General features: G+C 46.0%; 3 protein-coding genes across 4 annotated transcripts; 2 read left to right on the top strand and 1 right to left on the bottom strand.

Annotated features, from left to right (window-relative positions):
* The first annotated feature begins 5,415 nt into the window (after positions 1-5,415).
* LOC117740374 (carboxypeptidase O-like) lies at positions 5,416-12,161 on the top strand. The gene is made up of 10 exons (XM_034546744.1): positions 5,416-5,481; positions 8,631-8,704; positions 8,813-8,852; positions 8,964-9,065; positions 9,161-9,265; positions 9,375-9,491; positions 9,857-9,950; positions 10,835-11,037; positions 11,264-11,348; positions 11,896-12,161. Exons 1-10 carry the CDS (start codon positions 5,416-5,418, stop codon positions 12,159-12,161), a joined length of 1,152 nt encoding a protein of 383 aa, XP_034402635.1.
* Positions 12,162-12,566: 405 nt separating this feature from the next.
* On the bottom strand, positions 12,567-13,755 carry nudt15 (nudix (nucleoside diphosphate linked moiety X)-type motif 15). The gene is made up of 3 exons (XM_034552884.1): positions 13,512-13,755; positions 12,986-13,182; positions 12,567-12,882 (listed from the first exon to the last, which is right to left on the bottom strand). The coding sequence occupies exons 1-3, from the start codon at positions 13,658-13,660 to the stop codon at positions 12,761-12,763; spliced, it is 468 nt and encodes a 155-aa protein (XP_034408775.1). The 5' UTR covers positions 13,661-13,755; the 3' UTR covers positions 12,567-12,760.
* A 1,075-nt stretch (positions 13,756-14,830) lies between these two features.
* Positions 14,831-19,653, top strand: trim25l (tripartite motif containing 25, like). Of its 2 annotated transcripts, none has more exons than XM_034547201.1 (16): positions 14,831-15,472; positions 15,842-15,937; positions 16,029-16,262; positions 16,434-16,593; positions 16,670-16,702; positions 16,917-16,955; positions 17,054-17,095; positions 17,183-17,230; positions 17,322-17,369; positions 17,466-17,528; positions 17,728-17,907; positions 18,005-18,115; positions 18,407-18,442; positions 18,570-18,638; positions 18,711-18,776; positions 18,935-19,653. In XM_034547201.1, exons 1-16 carry the CDS (start codon positions 14,831-14,833, stop codon positions 19,507-19,509), a joined length of 2,442 nt encoding a protein of 813 aa, XP_034403092.1. In that variant the 3' UTR covers positions 19,510-19,653. The 2 variants fall into 2 exon arrangements, with proteins under 2 accessions (XP_034403092.1, XP_034403084.1); XM_034547193.1 differs by having other exon boundaries at positions 17,463-17,528; positions 18,935-19,652.
* Positions 19,654-19,779: the final 126 nt, after the last annotated feature.

Consider the following 19,779-nt stretch of genomic DNA (forward strand, 5'->3'; position numbering starts at 1 on the left):
AAAGTGTTTGACTTCGCGTGGTCAGTAACAGAACCACTATGTGTTCTCAGCTGTACAGTTTGGGACTGGAGATGCATATAGCGGCATTAGTTTCTAAGGCCGCACACAACCAATGCTCCAAACAGACACGAGGTCGCATCATGCACACGTAGATCCTGTGTGTAGCAAGTATCTTTCCTGTATAAGACTTAAGTTAACACAAGAAAGCAACATGGAGGTCAGTGAAAATGTTTCCAGCTTGCTGGTGAACATAATGGAGCCTTTAAGCTGCTAAAAAGAATTGGTGGAGACCAAAAACGGAGTTACAAGCAGATACTGCAATGTATATACTAGTACAAGTCCTGCATTTTAAATTATTCTTAAGTAAAATAGATAATTATTACAAGCAGTTCTATTTAAAGTATTACATTTTTTGAATATCATATTTCTTTTGTGATTGGACCATTTTACCTATTTGTGTCTGATGCTTGTAAATGAAACCATAACTCAAACATCAAACTACTAGACAAAATGTTTGGGAACCACTGGTTTAATCTTCATCAATAAAGTGGTTACGTAGACCGTGAGTATACAGCTACCTTCCTCTACTGCGCTCCTAGCTGTTTCATATTTGAGATAACCAGCAGTGTCGAGAGAGCGCCCAAAACAGCTTTCCTCTTTTTGTAGAGGAACTGATTGTATTGTGTGAGTGAGCATGTTGAAATACATTTACCGTGGGTGGGCGATGGGTTTAAGAGAGATAGGGATGTAATTTGTCAATTCTAACCCACTTAAGACTCAAAAGCTAAAATGAAAAAATTGAAAGAAAAAAGCCATGTACTGTGACTCATGTACTGTGAGAATACAAGCTAAAACATTTTAACACAACAGAGAGAAGCTGAGTCTGGGCTTGAGAGATTTTGTGTGTGGAATGTGTGGATTGGAAAATATAAAAGACATTTGGAAGCTCACAAATAGTAAATGGGGGGGGGGGGGGCTCCCAAAGAAAAGAAAATCCTCCATCATAGACAAGAAGTGGACAAAGTCCCTGTGGTATCACCCGTTGGTTTGTGGACTGCCGTTTTTGAAACCTTGAGTTTGGCATTTTGTCCGTCGCCATCTTGTTCTTTTGCAACCTGTAGTGCAGTGGTTCCCAAAGTGGGGGTCGCGACCCCTAGGGGGGGCGCGGTGGTACTACAGGGGGGTCGCGGCTTAATCACCAACCCACACACACAGACGCACACATACACCGGTAAAACAATATAAAATAACCGACGTGACATGCACTGTGTTCCAACCACGCCACCAGAGCGGCTCATGTCACAGACCGACTGTGGCAAAACCAGCGGGTTGCGGGGGGGGGTCGTCCAATGTTCCTATATCATCAAAGGGGGTCTTGACAAAAAAAGTTTGGGAACCACTGCTGTAGTGAAACGAGAGGGTGGAGCTAAGCAAGACATTTTTAAGCGACCAAAAGGTTCTAATTAACTTTCAAGAAGTGAAATCCCACGGTGAAAGGATGGAAGTTCTAGGACTAAAATATGGGCACCTCTCAGACCGGACAAAGCAGTGACAGCAACCAAGTGCTCTCTGGTGTTGAGGAATCAACACTAGAGATTGAGACCATACACTCATGTTTACAATGTTTACTGAGGGAATAAGTAGTAAGTAAGTAGAGTCATTTTTTCATAGACTTCTATACAACCAGAGGAGTCGCCTCTTGATGGTCAGTTAAGAGAATGCAGCTTTAACACATGAAGCATAGACTTCTATACAACCAGAGGGGTCGCCCCCTGGTGGTCAGTAGAGATAATGCAAGTTGAAGGCCCTTCTGCATTGGCTTCACTTCCCAGAAACGAAAGTGGCTGCCCGGGCCCCGTGAAAGCTTAGACCAGCCCGCTCACTTAGCAGTGTTGTGAGAACTCATCTTTCAATGTAGTGTTTTAATTTCACGGCAAATCGATAAGAGAACAATCTCTTCCTCTCAAATAATGGATGCTGTCAATTGCTCCACTCTAGTGAGCAACCTCCAGGTCTCGCAGGGGTGGCAGGTGGGGACATAATCAGTGGGACAAATAGCCGTAATTCTGTGGGTACCTTTTTCTTAAATTGTCTGCTGATTTAAAGCAAAGGATGGTGCCATGGTTACAAATTGTTCTTTTTGGCACAGTGGAACCACCGTTGGATTTTCCATTTGGCCGCTTGGCCGACCCGCAGGACTCCTGATGTCCTGCGTGATGGCTTTATTTATGGGGAACATTCTCAGAGCGCCTCTGGGTTTAGCTTGTGTGTAAGCACTTGAGAAAGGATACTGATGATTTAAGAAAACAAAGTCTGGAGGCTGTGGTGGGGGTGGGGGTGGGGGGGGGGGGGGGGGGGGGGGGGGATTTGTTCGCTAGGTTGCTGTCAGTCCGCTGATGGTTTAAAAAGCAAACGCTGCCGCTGTTGTTTCTGCTTTCATACCGCGTGTGTGTGGGAGGTGTGAGTGTTTGTGTGTGTGTGCGTGTGTGTGTGTGTGTTTGTTAAAAGGAATGCCAAAAAGTCACTTCCTCTTGAAACCTCTGATGCCGTTTGGCAAGTTTGGCAGCTTGTCTCCACATCGATTTTCACTGTTTCTACACGCGGGTCGTGACCAGCATGTCTGATGCGGCGGGGAAACCATTCACCTTTTGATACTCCAGGGTGTCAGAACATCCTGCTCCAGTATAGAGGCATTTCGTGGGCATTATATATTTTTTGGAAAATGAAAATCTTTGGAGGAAAAAAAATTCAACGGATTTCACTCACAGCTCAGGTGAAGCACTAAAGCAACAACAACAACAACAACAACAAAAGTTTTTCCTGAACCGATGTGAGGTCCCGGGACAGAGGATGTCGTATGCGACAGATTGTAATGCCCTCTGAGGCTCATTTGTATTTAGTGATTAGCTACAAAAAAAAAAAAGTTCACGAGTGCCACAGGACAGCGCTGTCAATACTGATGAACAAACACCAATCTTTCCTGAGGGTAGAAAAATAGAAGAACTGCAACTTGACTTTTCAAAAATGATTGTTCGCTGTGTCGGCAGTAGAATGGTGCATGATAGTGTTGCGTTAACAACTTTGGGACGCAATAACAACATACATGAACTTTTAAATTGAGTAGAATTAGAATCCTTCGACACAAAGTGTAAACCTTTTTAATGCAGCAACGAATTGGTCAAAACCTAAACAGGAATTAGAATTACAGCATACAACGTGTGTTGAATTGAGTAGATCAGCCCCATTGACACTGAAGATCGACGGTTCGATTTTAACACCTTCACCTGCCGACCTTAACGGCAAGGCTCCAGGGGCATTTATTTCACCCACTTCAATTATAAAATGATTTAACATTATCCAGCTCCATGCAGGCTATACAATCACCACTGTAATCACACGTCTCATTATTGTGAGCCTATTATCTCCTCTATGTTTAGTGCAGACAGACCTGTCATTGAACTTTCCCATATAAGAGAAAAGTCTCCTCAATAGGAGTCCATGACCTTCGGTGTGTGTCTGTGACGTGAAAAAAACCTCTCTTTTGTTCACCCGAGGATTTTTCTCCTAATCCTGTGATGTAATTGAGCACATGGGCTGGAAGCCAGGGGGAAAAGCTAGCCTGGGTCTGTCCAAAGGTTAAAAAAATGATTGCATACCAGTACCTCGAAAGTCCCCTAATTAACTCCAAGTGTCACCTTTACATTTCAGGCTAGTTTCCCCTTGCTGCCAGTCATCCAACCGTCTCCTCACTGTAGATTCAGGCTACTTCAAGGAAAAAGGTGAGACATTTGGTGGAACACACTTATTTGCTTTCTTGCCGGGAGTGAAACGAGAAGATCGAAACCACTCCCGTGTATCTCCTATAAGTATGAAGCTAGATCCAGGAGACGGTTAGCTTAGTATAGCATGACAACTGAAAGCTAACATGGGGGTACAAATAATTAAACTAGCAGCGCCTTCAAAGCTTGTTTTTTTATTCCGTAATTAGTGAGCTTCAGAGCTGTTGGTAAATTATTTTACTTTGAACCAAGTCCAGCTAGCTAAGATAAGCTAACCCTCTCTCTCCGCTAGTTTTATTCTTAGCGGACAATGAAGAGCATTTTTAAACTTCCGTTTGCCTCCTCTGAAAGTCTATGTTTTTTTTAAATAATATTTTGGATAGATGCCGGAAATAAAGTCTGTGGTTAACACATTATTCTACAATATAAAATACGTCAGTATAAGTGAATCAAGTGAATTTTTCAGCTTTTTTATGTATCTTAGAAAAGGTATTTTAAGTGGCTACTGGTGTAGTTTGTTTATAGTCTTTAACTACTTAAAATATTATAAAAGTGGTGTTCATTTGTGAAGAGTATCTTGCTGAATAAAACTTGTTAAGTATCATAAACGTGTGTTTGTCACAGAGTTTATTTTCCGCAATAATAAAAAAAAATTGCGTTTTCTCTTCGTCGAGGGAACCAGTGCGATGCTAGCTTCTGGTGTTGGCACACTGAAACACATTTAAAAAGGTCAAACACACGCTCACTCACATGTCAACGCAGACACTTCACTTCTGCAGTCTGTCCACATGTTTACACAGCTCCAAGTTAACTGCACCTTGAGAAACAGTGAGTCCACTGCTGAAAGAAACTGCCGGAGTGATCGAAAAAATGTTAAATTGAAAACTGTCAGGTGATGCGATGTTTTAGTTAAATGAGTCACAAACTAGGAATAGAAAAGAATGGATGTGTTTGAAATTGCCTCCATAGATGTGTAACCATGGTAACCAGTGCCAACCTCATGTGATGTAACAATGATTTGTGAGCTGAACTTTAATATATATTTATACTTAAATTAAAGCGTGTTTTTTGACGTTGCAGAGCAATCCGCCATTGTCTGTTATGAACATTGTTTCACTACCGCATTGCATTGTGTGATTATCCATGCCGGCGTAGTGTCCAGTGTTGCATACTGCCATATTTCACCAAAGATAGTATTCAATATGCATACTTTTGGCTTCATACTCAAGTTTTGGACATCAAAAAGCTCACATACTCATTTAGCGTATACTTTCGGATGCAACCAACGAGTACATGAAGTAGCAACACATATCAAAATACAGCTCTAATCCTCCCTCTCTTAATCCAAACTTTAAGATGCTATCAGTGGCTTCAAAGATGCCAACAGACAGGCTGTGAGCTTGTGTCTGAGTGTAGCAGAGCGGCCTGCCTCTCTCATCCAAAAGCATTAGCGCTTTCATCCATCATTATGAAGGAACGGCCCATGATGTGCACTCTGATTACGGGTTGGTGCGCACAGCGCCGGAGCTAAGACAGGTCTTGTCACCGTATCTCATGAGCGACTTATGAATAGACAAGATGCACATGTCAGCAACGGAGTGGGAACAAAGACCTGAGCTGCTGAGGCGTGGTTAACATGCGAGTGCTCCACTGTCAGGGCTACAACCACGGAGCAGGCAGACGGAGACAGATGGAGCTCCGGGTAAAGGAAAGGCTGCACACCGACACTAATTAATCTCAAAGGGTCAACTTTGCCAAGAGTAGCGGGTATCATAAATGACTAGTTGGCAACCTGCACTTACTTTTTATTGAGAACTTAAGGTGAGGACGTACTCGCATTAATAGTCTGTACTTCAGAATATAGGTGTCATTGTGTAATCGGTGTACTCTGTGTGTTTCTGATTATGTTATGCTACAGAATTCACCTAAACTCAGCATTGCACTGACATCTGCTGGTGAGACATTACATGAAAGATTCCTACAAAAAAAACCTTGTCCGGCTACACGAAAGCAGACCTCGCTCTGTTCAAACGTGTCCGGGTTGAAGTCGTTTCCATCGAGGGCAATGTCTTTAACAATTAAAAGATTGTTGGCTCGGTTCAATTATCCTAACAGAATGTTCAATGTGGAAAGAAAATACTTTTATTGCCTAACAGCATGACTCCAGAATCCAGCTGCTTCAGCACAAGTTGCTTATTACTAAAAGTGTGAAGGTTTTACTGCAACGGGAGGTGAGAGAAATGCAATTTACTCTCAAAATGCTGCTGAGTGTTATATTCTTTGCAGCATTACAGCGCAGTGTAGTCATTACAATTATAATTTTGCCTGTATGAATGTAGGTCAGACTCTCGACATCATTATCTATATTAACAGATTATTCTGACTTCTGTTTTGTGAGGATATCACCGCTCAGTTTCAATGGGAATTTATTTGAATAATATTTATATTTGTATAAAATGTTGTTAAAAATGTAACATTGATTTATAGAGAGATGAGGATATATGATTATGTAATACTCTGATAAACTTACCGTGAATTTGATAAAGATGTTTTCTCTGCCTTTGTTGTGAAGACTGAGGTAGCAATAGTGTAATGTCCGAGGGAAAGTTTGCAACTCCCCGTCAATGATGTCTTCGCACTAAAGTGACTTTAGCTTTACATGGATGTTTAAAGAGAACTGGATACAGCATTGGGCCCCCATTCATTCCTAGGAAGTTGCTCTTCACATGAAACAAAAAAAAGAAGCTTTCGAGTATAAAATTACCCAGGTCGCATTTCGGGGCCCATACAGCTAGCTCTCTAGCGTTTCCTTTAGCCCCGCCTCCCAGCCCTCGCTCCAGCCGCACAGAGGTAGAAAAACAACTCTAGATTCCGCTATTAGCACATTTCACAACTTTTGGAACCTGGTGCTATTTGTCCGTACCGGACACAGAAATGTGTGTTGTTGTTTTTTACGTTGCCGCTGATTTACAGACGTCCATTTCCCAATGCAAGTTTATGGGTAAAACTTATTTTTAGGCCGCATGGCTACACTTGGGGGTTTGTTTTTTTAAACGTGACTTCTTTCAGAATCTTGTCCACAATCATCAGAATAACTGGGCGGTCTGAGAAACAGCAACCACAGATAAGGAAGAAAAGAAAGATTAAAAGAGCATCAAAACAAAATCCAAAGACACAGGCGATCTTTAGGAGCTGCATTAAAGCAATTTAGCACCGAAATAAACCAAAACAAAAATTTGAAGACCTCAATGAGGACTCTTCAGCAGGCACTGCAAGGATACCATAAAAGCTTGTTCCTGGAAAAACTGGAGTAAACTGAGCCTATAATGTCATGCCGTCCACCTGAGCACAGATGATGTTGACCAGCAACATTTCAGCCTCCCTGATAAATAAAACATTGCTTTTCCCTCTAGTATATTATAAAGGCTGCATTCTGAGGTATTTCAAATGCCAACGAAACTATTGTTGTACATACACACACATATATATGAAAGCATGCCAACTGATTGAGAGGATGAAATTAAAAACAAGATAACACAAGGCTCAATTTGCAGATAACGATCTTATATAACATGATTAGTTTAGCCCTGATGTAATGGAACAAGCAATAACAGAGGATTCGGGTTATTAATAATTACCTCGATAGATATAATGTTTTTATCCCCAAGGCCATGAAATGTTAAAAATATATTAATGTTTAGCATCCAATAAAAGTTTCAGGCAACAAGACTGTTAATGAGTCTACAGCCTTGTGTACAGTTACAACTCTGACATGTTGATGTTGAGCAGACAAAATGTTAACCATTTACTTGCATGTTAGCATACTAGCATGTGTACAGTGACAATGCTAACAGGTTGATGTTTAGGAGGCATCATATTTACCATGTAGTTCAGCGTGTTAGCATGTGTACACTGACAATGCTAAATTGTTAACAGGTACAGCTTACCCTTTAGTTTAGCGTGTTAGCATGCTAAATTGTTGACGTTAACAGGTACCACTTACCTTTTAGTTTAGCGGGTTAGCATGTGTACAGTGACAATGGTAAATTGTTGACACTAACTGGTACTGCCTACCCTTTAGTTATGTGTGTGAGCATGTTAGTGTGCGTTGGGTGGCAATGCTAACATGTTGATGTTCAGCATGTAATGTTTAACTTCTAGTTTAGTGTGTTACCATGTTAATAGCTTATTATCACTTCACACAAATTACAGGTCTTTGGTTATAAAACTTCAAAATCTCCCTTTAAACTGAAAACATAGCACCATTAATTTAAAGATGACAACAATTATCAAAACAAATAATCCGTATATTGACCTTATGGTGTCTAATCAAACTCATGCCCCCTATGTTAAACAGAACAACATGTGCAACACAGGCATTTATGACTGGTGGACCTTTGGTATCAGCACTTAAGGTTTCCAGAGAGGATGAAGGGAGCAATATTGCTTATAAATTACACAATGTTTTCATGCGAGTTCCTTTGGTGTTCTTGATGAGTCGTTTTGTTCACGAGGGGTTTGACGGCCCGCGGGACTAAATATCACCTGCTGTCAGTTATTTGTGAAGACAAGAGTGAGCTGGAGTGGATGCAATTAAAAAGTCTAAAAAAAACACATCAAGGTCACACTCGAACGGAAACAAAAAAAGGCTTTAAGCTAATAAGAACATACAAATAAATAAATAAATCCTCAGCGGCCTAAAGGATGTAAAGTCAGATTAATCAGTAACCAACAGATTGTGGTCTACCGACGAGGCAAAGGTTTGTCTTTATCTGATGGAGACCTTCTATAAAGGCTTGTGTACCACCCGGAGGTCCGGAGTCTCAAACGAGGGCCTTTACATTAACAAAGGTGACAATGCTTAGCTCGGCGGGACTGAGCCTCTTGGTGCTGCTTTCGGCGGCGGGAGCAGCCACAGTGGAGAGGTGAGTTTCGTTCATAAAGTGTGTTTTGTTGTGCAAAAAAACCCAAAAAAACGGGACCTCGTACTTCCACCACTGCTTCTCACACATTTTGCTGCTGTGCGCAAACAGAGTGGAGCATGACTACTACAAATATCATCCCATGCCAGAGGTGAGGAGGCCCCCCGATGAGCTCACTCCGACACACGTCTCACTCTTGACAGATACGCAGCACGCTCAAAGGACACTCAGATTGCGTAACGCGTGCCTTCTCACTCCGCAGATCTCCAACTGGATGGCTCAGGTGGCGAAGGATCACCCCGATGTTGTGACCAAAGTGGAATACGGACAGACGTACGAGAAGAGGACCATCAGCCTGCTCAAGGTCAACCAACTTTGTGATCCGTTGAATTGAGATCGGGAATGCATGTTTGTGTTGAGTGGCAGCCTAACGGGAGGCAATGTAAATGTGTCTTTAAGATCGGCCTTAACACTGGGGAGAATAAGAAAGCTATCTGGATGGACTGTGGCATACACGCCAGGGAATGGATCGCCCCGGCCTTCTGTCAGTACTTCGTCCGACAGGTAAGAGACGCACAATCATTTCAAATGACTTTTTCTTCTTCTTCTTCTTCTTCTTAATATTACTTTTTGTATGTAATTGACATTCCAAACCATTCCATTCTCAAATCAGATCCTGCAAGCGTACAAAACCGACCCCAAAATGCAGGAGATGCTGAAGAACATGGACTTCTACGTCACCCCCGTGCTCAACATGGACGGCTACGTCTACTCCTGGAAGGACAACACAGTCAGTGCTCGCGTTTGTTTATTTTTTGGACAGACTCAAATCCAATTACCTTTTGAGGGGTTTCTGAACCGCGCCCTTGCGGCTCTCGGGCCACAGATGAGCGGGATAATGCGAGAATGGCGGTCTATTAAAGAGACGGCGGTTAAGTCCACGATTCAATCAGTGAACAAATTGATTTCTGGTGCTCAGAGTGACCCAAGTGGAAAATCATCTCATTTTTAACATAAGTTGGACGGAGAAAATTATATCACACAGCAATACCAGGCAGCACTGGAGTATGTTTGAGTGCCCATTTTATATCCCAATAAATTGATGGAACAACCAGGAAGCAGCTGATGTAACTGACTGATCATTTTGCCGCGTAGACTCGACTGTGGAGGAAGAACAGGTCACCGGGACCATCGGGCTGCAATTGCACCGGCGTCGATCTCAACCGCAACTTTGACGCCAACTGGGGCAGTGAGTCTTGTTGTGGTTCTCCATCTCCTTATTATTCAAAAATAAGCAAGTTTGCGTCGCACAGAGATAACTAACTGCACCTTGTTCCTCCTCAAGATGTCCCCGAAACAGTCTCATCAATGCACAATTTGTTTTAAAGGAGGTGCTAAAGAGCGCTCGCAAGCGCAGAAAATGCTGGATCCTACAATTCCCACAATGCAACCCAGCACCACAACTCTCAAGATCCCGGTTCTTAGCACAGGTTATTTCTGTAACAGGAAGTGTGGCGAATAAACGGCATGAAGATGTGAAATAATGCGAATAATATATATACGGGGCTTTTATTAAGTTTGCCATCTTAATTTAGACTACCGAGCCTCCCTGTTGCAACTCAATTTGATCATTTTCTGTGCGAAAGTATTCACTATAAAAACAATAGTTAAAAACAAATATACTTACGTGCCAATTAATCAGATGCAAAAAAACTAAAAATTGCCCCCGATGACATCACTATGACATCATCCGGGTTACTTTCTCAGAGGACATCATACACTTTTCACAGGCTGAGGAGTTCTCGGCATGATGAGTCACCTGATCCATCATGTGTCAAATCTGTGGCGTGCCCCTTTAAGCATCAAAAGAATTCAATATGTGAACGGACGTCTTAGACTTAAAGTTGACACTCTACAAACGTGAATCTACGACATGAGCGATACCCAATCAGTGTATTGTATTGACTCAATTCCCCATGATGCTCTTTCACAGGACAAAGTGGCCAAAAATCTGCATTACAAAAACATAAATGTTCGCATACAACTATATTGTTTTATAGAATTTTGAAGATTTAAGCATGTAAAAAGAAGTGGCGTGACTCATATATTTGATTTCTTTGGCTGCTCTCACAGCCGTCGGGGTGTCATTCGACTGCTGCTCCAACGTCTACTGCGGGAGCCAACCCACGTCCGAGCCAGAGGCCCAGGCCGTCACCTATTTTGTGGGAACCCGAAAGGAAGACTTCCTGTGTTTCCTCACCATCCACTCCTACAGCCAGCTGCTGCTGATTCCCTATGGAAATCCCAACTTCACCGCCCCCAACTACAACGAGCTGGTACTTCCATCCACACACCCGCACAATATCTAATGTCACAAAGTCAGGATTTGAAACAACATTGCAGGCTGGCTGAAATATCAGACTTCTTTCGTATCAAAAGCAGGGTCAAAAACCCCACTATCATTAGACTCTTACTGGTGTCCCAGTTGCCTGAACCTGCATCATAAGGGCACAAAGATGCTTTCAATGACCGTGGGATAAAAGCTAACGTCTGGTTCCTCAGATGGAGGTGGGTTTGGGTGCCGCAGACGCCATCAGGAGGGTCCATGGGATGAACTACACCGTGGGAACCTCACCGGACGTGTTGTGTAAGTCATTGCAGGTCTTTGACCGCTCTTTGCCACGTGGCTCCCGGTGAGGGTTGGGGGGGTGTTAACGCGGTTCAAAATTGTCTGCCTGGTAAGAGCCTTCGTAAGAATTCAGCCAAAAACTTCTCTCGTTCGGGTAGAGTTATTTCTCTGATCACACTTAAAGTACAAGCTGTGATTGCAATCACCATGGAGTCTCAACAACTCTTAATCTCAAACCCGGAAACCCCGGCACTTACATACACAGATTTCGTCACAGGTTCGTATATCATCATCCTAACTGATTGGTGCGGAATTGACAAGGAGGCGGATAATTCCGTCACACAGGACTGAGCCCTGCAAGGCCAGGCCACTTTTTGATTAGACTATTCAATGGCATATGGGTGTATTGTGATCCAAGACGCGTATCTAACACCGAGAAGCAGACAGCCGCACATTCCCAGACACAAACTTCAGTACCCTGACAAAGCATAACATTTATATAAGCATTTATATTATCAGGGGTGGGGGCCAGAACAGTAAAAACGTTGTACCTTTTTTTCTACAGACGCCAACGCCGGTTCCTCCAGAGACTGGGCTCGGACACAGGGCATCCCCTTCACCTACACATTTGAGCTGAGGGACAAAGGAATATTTGGCTTCGAGCTCCCCGAGGATCAGATCAAGCCAACGTGCGAGGAGGCCTACAGCGGGGCCCTGCACATCATCACCTACGCCCACGACAAGACCTTTAGCGGTGCCGTGGCAACCGCTGCCGTGACCTTGTGGACCATGCTGTTAGCAGTGGGTGCCACCGGTAACACTCTGATGTGAGGAGGGGAAAAACTGACCCGTATCACTTTCAGTTCAGGTTTATCAGGTTTTTTATGTTGGTTTCATAAACAGTTCCAGTTTTTGAGAAGCTGTGCTTTTATATTCAGGGAGTTTTTTAAAATGTATATATATATATATATATATATTCTGATCAATAGTATGGAAATGTTTCTGTTGATGAATAATAACACACCATTCAAACCATTATAAAACTGTTGCGTGTCTTTGAATGAGCTGAAACGTCTATGTCTATTCACAAACCGTTCCCAAGTCTATTTTCATATCATGACATATAAATAGCATTATCTTTTAGTAAAAAAAAAACAATTAAAAAAAAATCTTTAAATAAGTGCCATTTTTCTTGTGTTGATGTGTGTACTTTAAACATGTGGGAAGCCCATTCGCTCATGTTCATTGCACTTTATTTGTGGCATCATTTGCTTAAAAATCTGAATTAATGTGGCAAATACTACGGTATCTACCATAACACATGATGTTTGAGGAACGAAGACCTTGTACAACAACCACTGATGCAAAACAAAGAGGTACATCTGTTGTGTCCTTGATGGAGGGATAGGCTACATGTAAACAAGGCCGTTTCAAAGCAGAGTTTCAGCGCTGCTTGTCCTGAACGGCTGGAAGCCTTGCTGCCTCAGACCTGCCAGCGGCAAGAAGAGCTGCTCCTCTGGGGGGAACCGGTCCCACAGAGTCCACGTCCAACCTGGGGAGGTAGAGAACCACGCACACTGCTCAGGTGGATCGGAATCTCTCTCTGTGTTTCCTTCCATTTAAAACCTGGTGAAAACTGGTTCCACCTCACGTACCCTCGTTCTTCTCCGGCTCCAGGTTCTCCGGCTCTCCTGACTCCTTCCGGTCCAGTTCTCCCTGCATGAGTATGGTGACGTAGTGGTACTGCTCTTCCAGTCGGATGGAGTTCACCACGGAGGCAAAGCGGACGTCTCCCAAACGCACCCCTGCTTCCTCCAACACCTCTCTGCGAGCACACCCCTCCCATGTCTCCCTTTTCAGGGAAGTCAAACCAAACTGCCTTTAAAATATGGCAAAAAATAGCCTCTATGCACACTTATTTGGCGAGCACGTGTAATATTGCAAAATCAGAACATGTGCTGGACACTTCTGGACAATTCTGCATATTGATAACTGGCTAAGACGTTTTTTTAATTTCATTGTAAAGTCACTCTTTAAAGACAGGGTAACGCATCATAGTGATAGGTGAGGATACACCTACGGGTGTTTGCGACGTGACTAAAGTTACGTCACACGTAGAGGCGCTCGGACCGTGTCAGATTTATGAATGGGGCTGAGCTAACTGCTGCCTCGGTTACGTACCCAAACTCCAGGTGGCCCCCGGGGAGCTGGTACGTCCCGTTGCCCATTGGGCTTTTCCGTTTCCCCAGGAGAACACAGCCTGGGTGGGCCGGGTCTGTCACCAGCACCCCGACCCCAACTCCCGGACGTTTCGCAGTTTTATCTGACATCTGGGCGACTCAAAAAAAAAAAGACACAAAGTTAGCTAAACTGAGGCGAAGCTATCTGTCTGGGAGGTACAAGAGGATTCTTTTTCAGTACTTCCGCCTTCGCTTTAGATTTGTCGGGTAGACCACGCCCTCTCTTGTTGTCTTTACTTTGGTACATTAACTTCTTATATATGTCGCTGACATTCCACATTGTAGCGTCTCAACCGTTTTAGCTTGTTATTTGAATTGTCCACGCTGGAGAAACACTCTTTGGCAGTTAAACACTCTGTCAGTTAAACACTCTTTGGCAGTTAAACACTCTTTGGTAGTTAAACACTCTTTGGCAGTTAAACACTCTTTGGCTACAGGGTAGTTTCTCGGAAGCCACGACCTCTACAATTGGTTATTTCTCCCCATAATGGACACTAATTACCTTTAAAAGCACCAGCTGTAGCCACTAAACACAAGTGTAACACTGCCACCTTGTGACACGTTTTTGCTAAGTGCATATCTATTTATAGACCTATTATGATGACTGTTTACTGGAGAGGGTCAGCTGCAATCACTGCTTTTGGCTCACTTGGCTTTGATATACTGTAGAGGCCTTTCTTAGAACTCACCGGAGGAGGAAGAAGAAGAGGAAGAAGCCGTCCACATCATTTGTTTTCCACGTGGGACTTTTTCCACAGTTAGGTCTGAGAGTTAAACCCAACTTGAATTATTAGGACACATTATTCAATTGACAATCAATCTCATAATTTAACTGAAATGAACACAGTTCCTTGTACAACTTTGTCATATTGAGATTTCAAGCGTGTACATTCTTCTCTGCTTTCACTGAAGTAGGATTTAAACATTCGGTTTCTTGAGGCTTTTGACATTGTAGTCTTGGTTTGTTTACTAAAGTAAAGGTTTTGAATCTTGAATACACCCCGTTTTTGTTTTTGCTGGTGCAATGGCATAACAATCAGTCCATTCACACACCTTTTAACAGTTTTCCACGACACACGTTTTCCCCGCTAGACCTGCCCGGCGGCTCTGGCCCCGCCCCGCCCAACCTCTCCCTGCTCTCACCTTGAGAGACAGAACTTTCCTCCCGTCAGTCCGGACGAGGCTTCCCTCCTTCACGGCTCTGCCCGGGACTTTCTCCCTCCGCGCTCTTCCGTCTCTCCTCCACAACTCGCCGTCGGCATGAGCTCCAAACTGTGGACCGAGGAGCAGTTCAACTGCCCCGTGTGTCTGGATCTCCCGAACGACCCGGTCACCATCCCCTGCGGCCACAGCTACTGCATGGGCTGCATCAAGGACTACTGGAGCAAGGACAACCCCAAGGGGGGCTACAGCTGCCCCCAATGCCGAAAGACCTTCTCCCCCAAGCCCTCCCTGTCCAGGAACACCATGCTGGCCGAGGCGGTGGAGCAGCTCCGCAAAGGGGCCCTCAAGGCCGACGTGCGGGAATCCATGCGGAACGCTCGCTCCTCGTCCGGAGCCAAAGGGAAGCCCTCCTCCTCCTCCCCCTCCTACTCTTCGCCCACGGCGGTGCCGTGCGACATGTGCAAAGGGGAGCAGCGGGCGGCGGTCAAGAGCTGCCTGTCGTGCATGAGCTCGTACTGTGCGGCCCACCTGAAGCCCCACTCCACCAAGAAGGCCCTGAGGGCGCACGAGCTGATCGCACCCACCGCCAACCTGGCGGAGAAGATCTGCACCCAGCACAAGTACCTGCAGGAGTTCTTCTGCCGCCAGTGCAAGATGTTCGTCTGCTGGCTTTGCACCAGCAACCAGCACAAGGGCCACGAGTGCGTGTCCACCAAGGTCGAGCGCCTGGAGAAACAGGTAAGGGGGTATATTTGAGTGGTCTGGGAGGTACACATATTTATTTAGTCAGTGGTGTCTTTAAAAAAAATAAAATAAATAATAAAGATTATCTGACATTTCTTGGATAGAGAGTACAGGTGGTGGTTTCTACTGTGCATGTATGTCCATTGTTCACGTGGCGGGTTTCCGTGTCTCGAGGGTGTCGTCCTCTCTCTCTCCTTTTGTGTCTCAGCGTGGCTCCTGCCGGGCTGATGACATTCCTAACTGCATTTCTGTCCAATCACAACGCTCCACCTTCTCAAGTTGTCCTTCTGTGTGACGCACACACACACGCACGCACACACACCGCTGTTTCCCATGAGATGGATGGATATTGTTTTCTTGCAGAAAGTGCTGTCAGAGATGCAGACTGAGAATCAGCAGAGGGTGAAAGTCCGCGAGCAGGAGCTGAAGGACATGAAGAAGATGATGGAGGGTATGAAGGTTGGTCGGGCCGCACAGATTTTGTCATCTCAAAACCAGAATTTCAGTCAGTTTTTCTTTTTTAATCAGGCCACCTCCTCCTCTCTCCCAGCGTTCCGCCGACAGGGTGCACGGCGACACGGAGCAGGCGCTGGCGGAGCTGCAGCGTTCGATGGAGCGTCTGCAGGAGCTGCTGGAGGAGACGCTGGACCAGGCGGGCCTGGAGAAGATGGGACAGGCCCAGGAGGTCATCGACAGCCTGGAGGCCGAGGTCAAGGAGCTGAGGAGCAGGGAGACGGAGATGAGGGACCTGTCGCTCTGCGAGGACAACATCCGCTACCTGGAGGTATGGGCCGGACCGAGGAGTGTCCAATTCTATTACTAGAATTGACATGCATTTAAAACAAGATTATATTTGTAAATCATATATTTTTTTTATTTGTGTATTTTGTTGATTTTTGTGGAAGAAGACATTAATATATAAATCACCCCCACCCTCCACCCTGTTTTCTGTCAGGCATGCGAGTCAGTGTGCAGCCCGCTGGAGTCGGGCGACCTGCCCGCCGTGACGGTGAACCCCGACGCGTCCTTTGAGCCCGCGCGGGAAGCCATCCTGGACCTCAGGGACCGGGTGGAGGACCTGTGCAACCAGGAGCTGGGCAAGATCACCAAACAAGGTCCGCCTCTCGCGCCGCCTCTCTTCTCTCCTTGTCGCGTCCTATCTTTCATCTAATCTCGTCTGCTCTCTTCCAGTCAACGACGTCACTCTGTTCACGCTGAAAGACTGTAAGTCTCTCTCACTCACACACACACACACACACACACACACACACACACACACACACACACACACACACACACACACACACACACACACACACACACACACACACACACACACACACACACACACACACACACACACACACACACACACACACACACACACACACACACACACACACACAGTCTTTACTCGACTTCCTCTTGTCTCATCCAGCCAACCGGAGCGCAGGGCCAAAAGAAGGGATTTTAAAATGTGAGTTTTCTTTATTTCTGAATAAATATTAGAGGATTTTATTTATTTTATTATTTCATAAAAACTAATTTAAAAAAACACACACCCCCGACCTGCAGTGTTCGGTCTGGGCCCTCGCAACACGAGCAGCCGTCCTCCAGGTACGTCCAGTATCTCCATCACCACAACTCGCCACCTCTAACGTAAACAAGCGTGACGTAATCCCCGTTTCCTGTCTGGTCTCACAGCTGCTCCGCCCAGCATCTCGGTGGGAGCGCGGGGCGCGGACAGACGAGGTGACGTGAACGGACGTGAGACAATATCGAGCAGAGGCAATATTCAACTTTCACTCCGTGTTAAACGTGACGTTCACATTGTGTCACTCAGGTATCGGCCTCAAGAGTCAAGATGTGAGGAGCAGAGACGCCCCGCGAGGTGAGGCGAGGAAACACTAAATGAACCTGTGATGGAGCAGTGTGTGTGTGTGTGTGCGTGCGTGTGTGTGTGACATCTGCTTCTTCCTTGTAGCAGACAGAGGAAACACAAGCTCACCCAGACTCCAAGACCGGCAGAAGAGGGAGGAACGAGAGCCAGGTGTGTTCCTGGACGATGACGTGGCATCATGAGACACATTCGTGAATACTCTATTTTTTTAAAGGATCGAGAGTGTATTATAATTCCCAAAGCATTTGGAATAATTGTTTCTTCGCCTTTAGTTTCAAGCTTTTATCAACCGCCACTGATCATAACCCCCTGGACCCTCGATCTAACTCGTCTCATGTCCTCCAAACAGTGAGGGAGACCAACCCTAGACCGAGTCCCAGTCCCAGACCCAGCCCCACTCCTAGCCGCAAGGCGTCTCAGTCTCAGTCTCTTTGGAGCAGGTCCAGCCAGAGCCAGGCTGTCCCAGCAAATATCCCTACTCCAATTCCGGCCACCCCGACCCCAGCTCCAGCTCCAGCATCATCCGGAGGTACAACACCAGCCTCTTTTTTTGAGTCGTTTGCTGCCACCAACAATAAAGGGAGTTTAACACCCTTTTTTTCTACCCGCCCCCGCCCCGGGTTCAGGGTCCGGTTTCAGTCGGATGGCGTCCATCAGCAGCCTGTTCCGCTCCCACCGGCGTGGCACCACCCCGGCCAGCCCGGCCGGGAACACGCTCTCAGCGGGAGGAAACCCATGTAAGATCAGACTCCAACTCCCATCCAATCAAATAGATTCAAGTGCATCTCTTAATTGATGCTTTTGTATGTCCAGAGGCTTTATTACAAACTACATCTCAAAAGAAAGCAGACAGTGCGGACATGAACATTAAATCTGCTGTGTGCCTTCTTCATTTACTTTTAACCAGTAACATGTATACTGATATTTACACATCTGAACAAATTGTTATTATTACACCAAGATTATTCCAATAGACTTTGTGGTTGCAGAGTTATGCTCTTTTTAATATGACTGTGTCCACTCAACAGGGGGGATGGCCGCTCTGTCCGAAACACCGACAGAAAGTAAGATGGCCGCCTTTACACACGTCCAATCATTTTTTGGCTCACCACTGCAACATGGACGGTGTTGTTAACGCACATCATTCCCCCCCCCCCCCCCCCCCCCCCCCCCCCCCCCCCTTTTGGACAGTTAACCCAGGCCTCTTCTTGGACCTGCCCACCCCGGTCTCGGCGATGCACGCGCCCGCTTTCCCCGCACGTGAGTAGCACGTGTGCAATGGAACCCGTTTGCCTTGTTGTTCGTGAGCCCACACGTCGTTTGCTTTCCCAGTGAGGGAGATCAGCCTCGACAGCATCCAGGCCCCGGAGCCGAGAAGCAGGGAGGAGTTCCTGCAGTGTGAGTCGCAAACGCACGCGTGCATGTTCACGCCAAAGAATCATAAAACATAATCTCTTGATGATTGACATTATCGAAATGAATTCCTAACAATACCCACCATTCATGAACTTCATCGCTTCATTTCCGTGTGACTAAGTGTCCATTAAACCCTCCAGACTCGGTGACCTTGACCCTTGACACCAACACGGCCCACCGGCGGCTGGTTCTCGCCGAGGGCAACTCCAAGGCCACCCTGCAGCCGGCGGCGCAGCCCTACCCTGACAACCCCCAGCGCTTCGACGGCTGGACCCAGGTGATGTGCGCGAGCCCGCTGTACGCCCAGCGCTGCTACTGGGAGGTGGAGTGGCGGGGGCGGGGCTCCTCGATGGGCGTGACCTACGGCGCGATGGCGAGGAAGGGCACGGCTGCCCGCTCGGGGCTCGGCTACAACGCCCAGTCCTGGACCCTGGAGCTGTCGGACACCTGCTGCTCGGCCATGCACGACAACGAGAAGAGGGACATACCGGTCACCTACTCCCCCCGCCTGGGCCTCTACCTGGACCTGTCCACGGGGACGCTGGCCTTCTACAGCGTGGCGGAGAGCATGACGCACCTGCACACCTTCCGCGCCAACTTCACACAGCCGCTTTACGCCGCCTTCGGGGTGGGCAGCGGGGTCGGGGTGGGGCTGGACTTCGCCCTCGGACAGTTCAGTTCCAGCTCCGACAGCATCAAGATCTGTCCCATGTGAGCGGCGTGCAGGCCGGAGAAAGCATAAAAAACAACCGACTGCGGTGGAATAGGTTTGAGACAACATTGCGTTGACTTTCCGCACCAGTGCTTCGAAAAGTATGAGTAATAAACCAATGGGTGAGTCAGCAGTTTTGTTTCCATTGCTTTATTTAAAAAAAAAAAAAAGAAGAGGCAACTGAAGAGTAGCTTACAGAGGATCATGACCTTAAAGGGGAGGCATGAGGAAGTGACAGAACATCACACACTCACAGGCACACGCACACACACA

This window comes from Cyclopterus lumpus, chromosome 2 (genome assembly GCF_009769545.1).
Source record: "Cyclopterus lumpus isolate fCycLum1 chromosome 2, fCycLum1.pri, whole genome shotgun sequence".
Taxonomy (NCBI): Eukaryota; Metazoa; Chordata; class Actinopteri; order Perciformes; family Cyclopteridae; genus Cyclopterus; species Cyclopterus lumpus.

Bases quoted from the DNA above. Each gene is read 5' to 3' on its own strand.
- LOC117740374 (XM_034546744.1), top strand. From the start codon at position 5,416: ATGCGAGTGCTCCACTGTCAGGGCTACAACCACGGAGCAGGCAGACGG. The intron at 8,705-8,812 runs GTGAGTTTCGTT...GTGCGCAAACAG, and splicing joins GGAGCAGCCACAGTGGAGAG to AGTGGAGCATGACTACTACA. The intron at 9,951-10,834 runs GTGAGTCTTGTT...CTGCTCTCACAG, and splicing joins CTTTGACGCCAACTGGGGCA to CCGTCGGGGTGTCATTCGAC.
- nudt15 (XM_034552884.1), bottom strand. From the start codon at position 13,660: ATGTCAGATAAAACTGCGAAACGTCCGGGAGTTGGGGTCGGGGTGCTG. The intron at 13,183-13,511 runs GTACGTAACCGA...TTCCCTGAAAAG, and splicing joins GGGGGCCACCTGGAGTTTGG to GGAGACATGGGAGGGGTGTG. The intron at 12,883-12,985 runs GTACGTGAGGTG...CTACCTCCCCAG, and splicing joins GGAGCCGGAGAAGAACGAGG to GTTGGACGTGGACTCTGTGG.
- trim25l (XM_034547193.1), top strand. From the start codon at position 14,831: ATGAGCTCCAAACTGTGGACCGAGGAGCAGTTCAACTGCCCCGTGTGT. The intron at 16,263-16,433 runs GTATGGGCCGGA...GTTTTCTGTCAG, and splicing joins ACAACATCCGCTACCTGGAG to GCATGCGAGTCAGTGTGCAG. The intron at 16,956-17,053 runs GTGAGTTTTCTT...CCCGACCTGCAG, and splicing joins AAAAGAAGGGATTTTAAAAT to TGTTCGGTCTGGGCCCTCGC.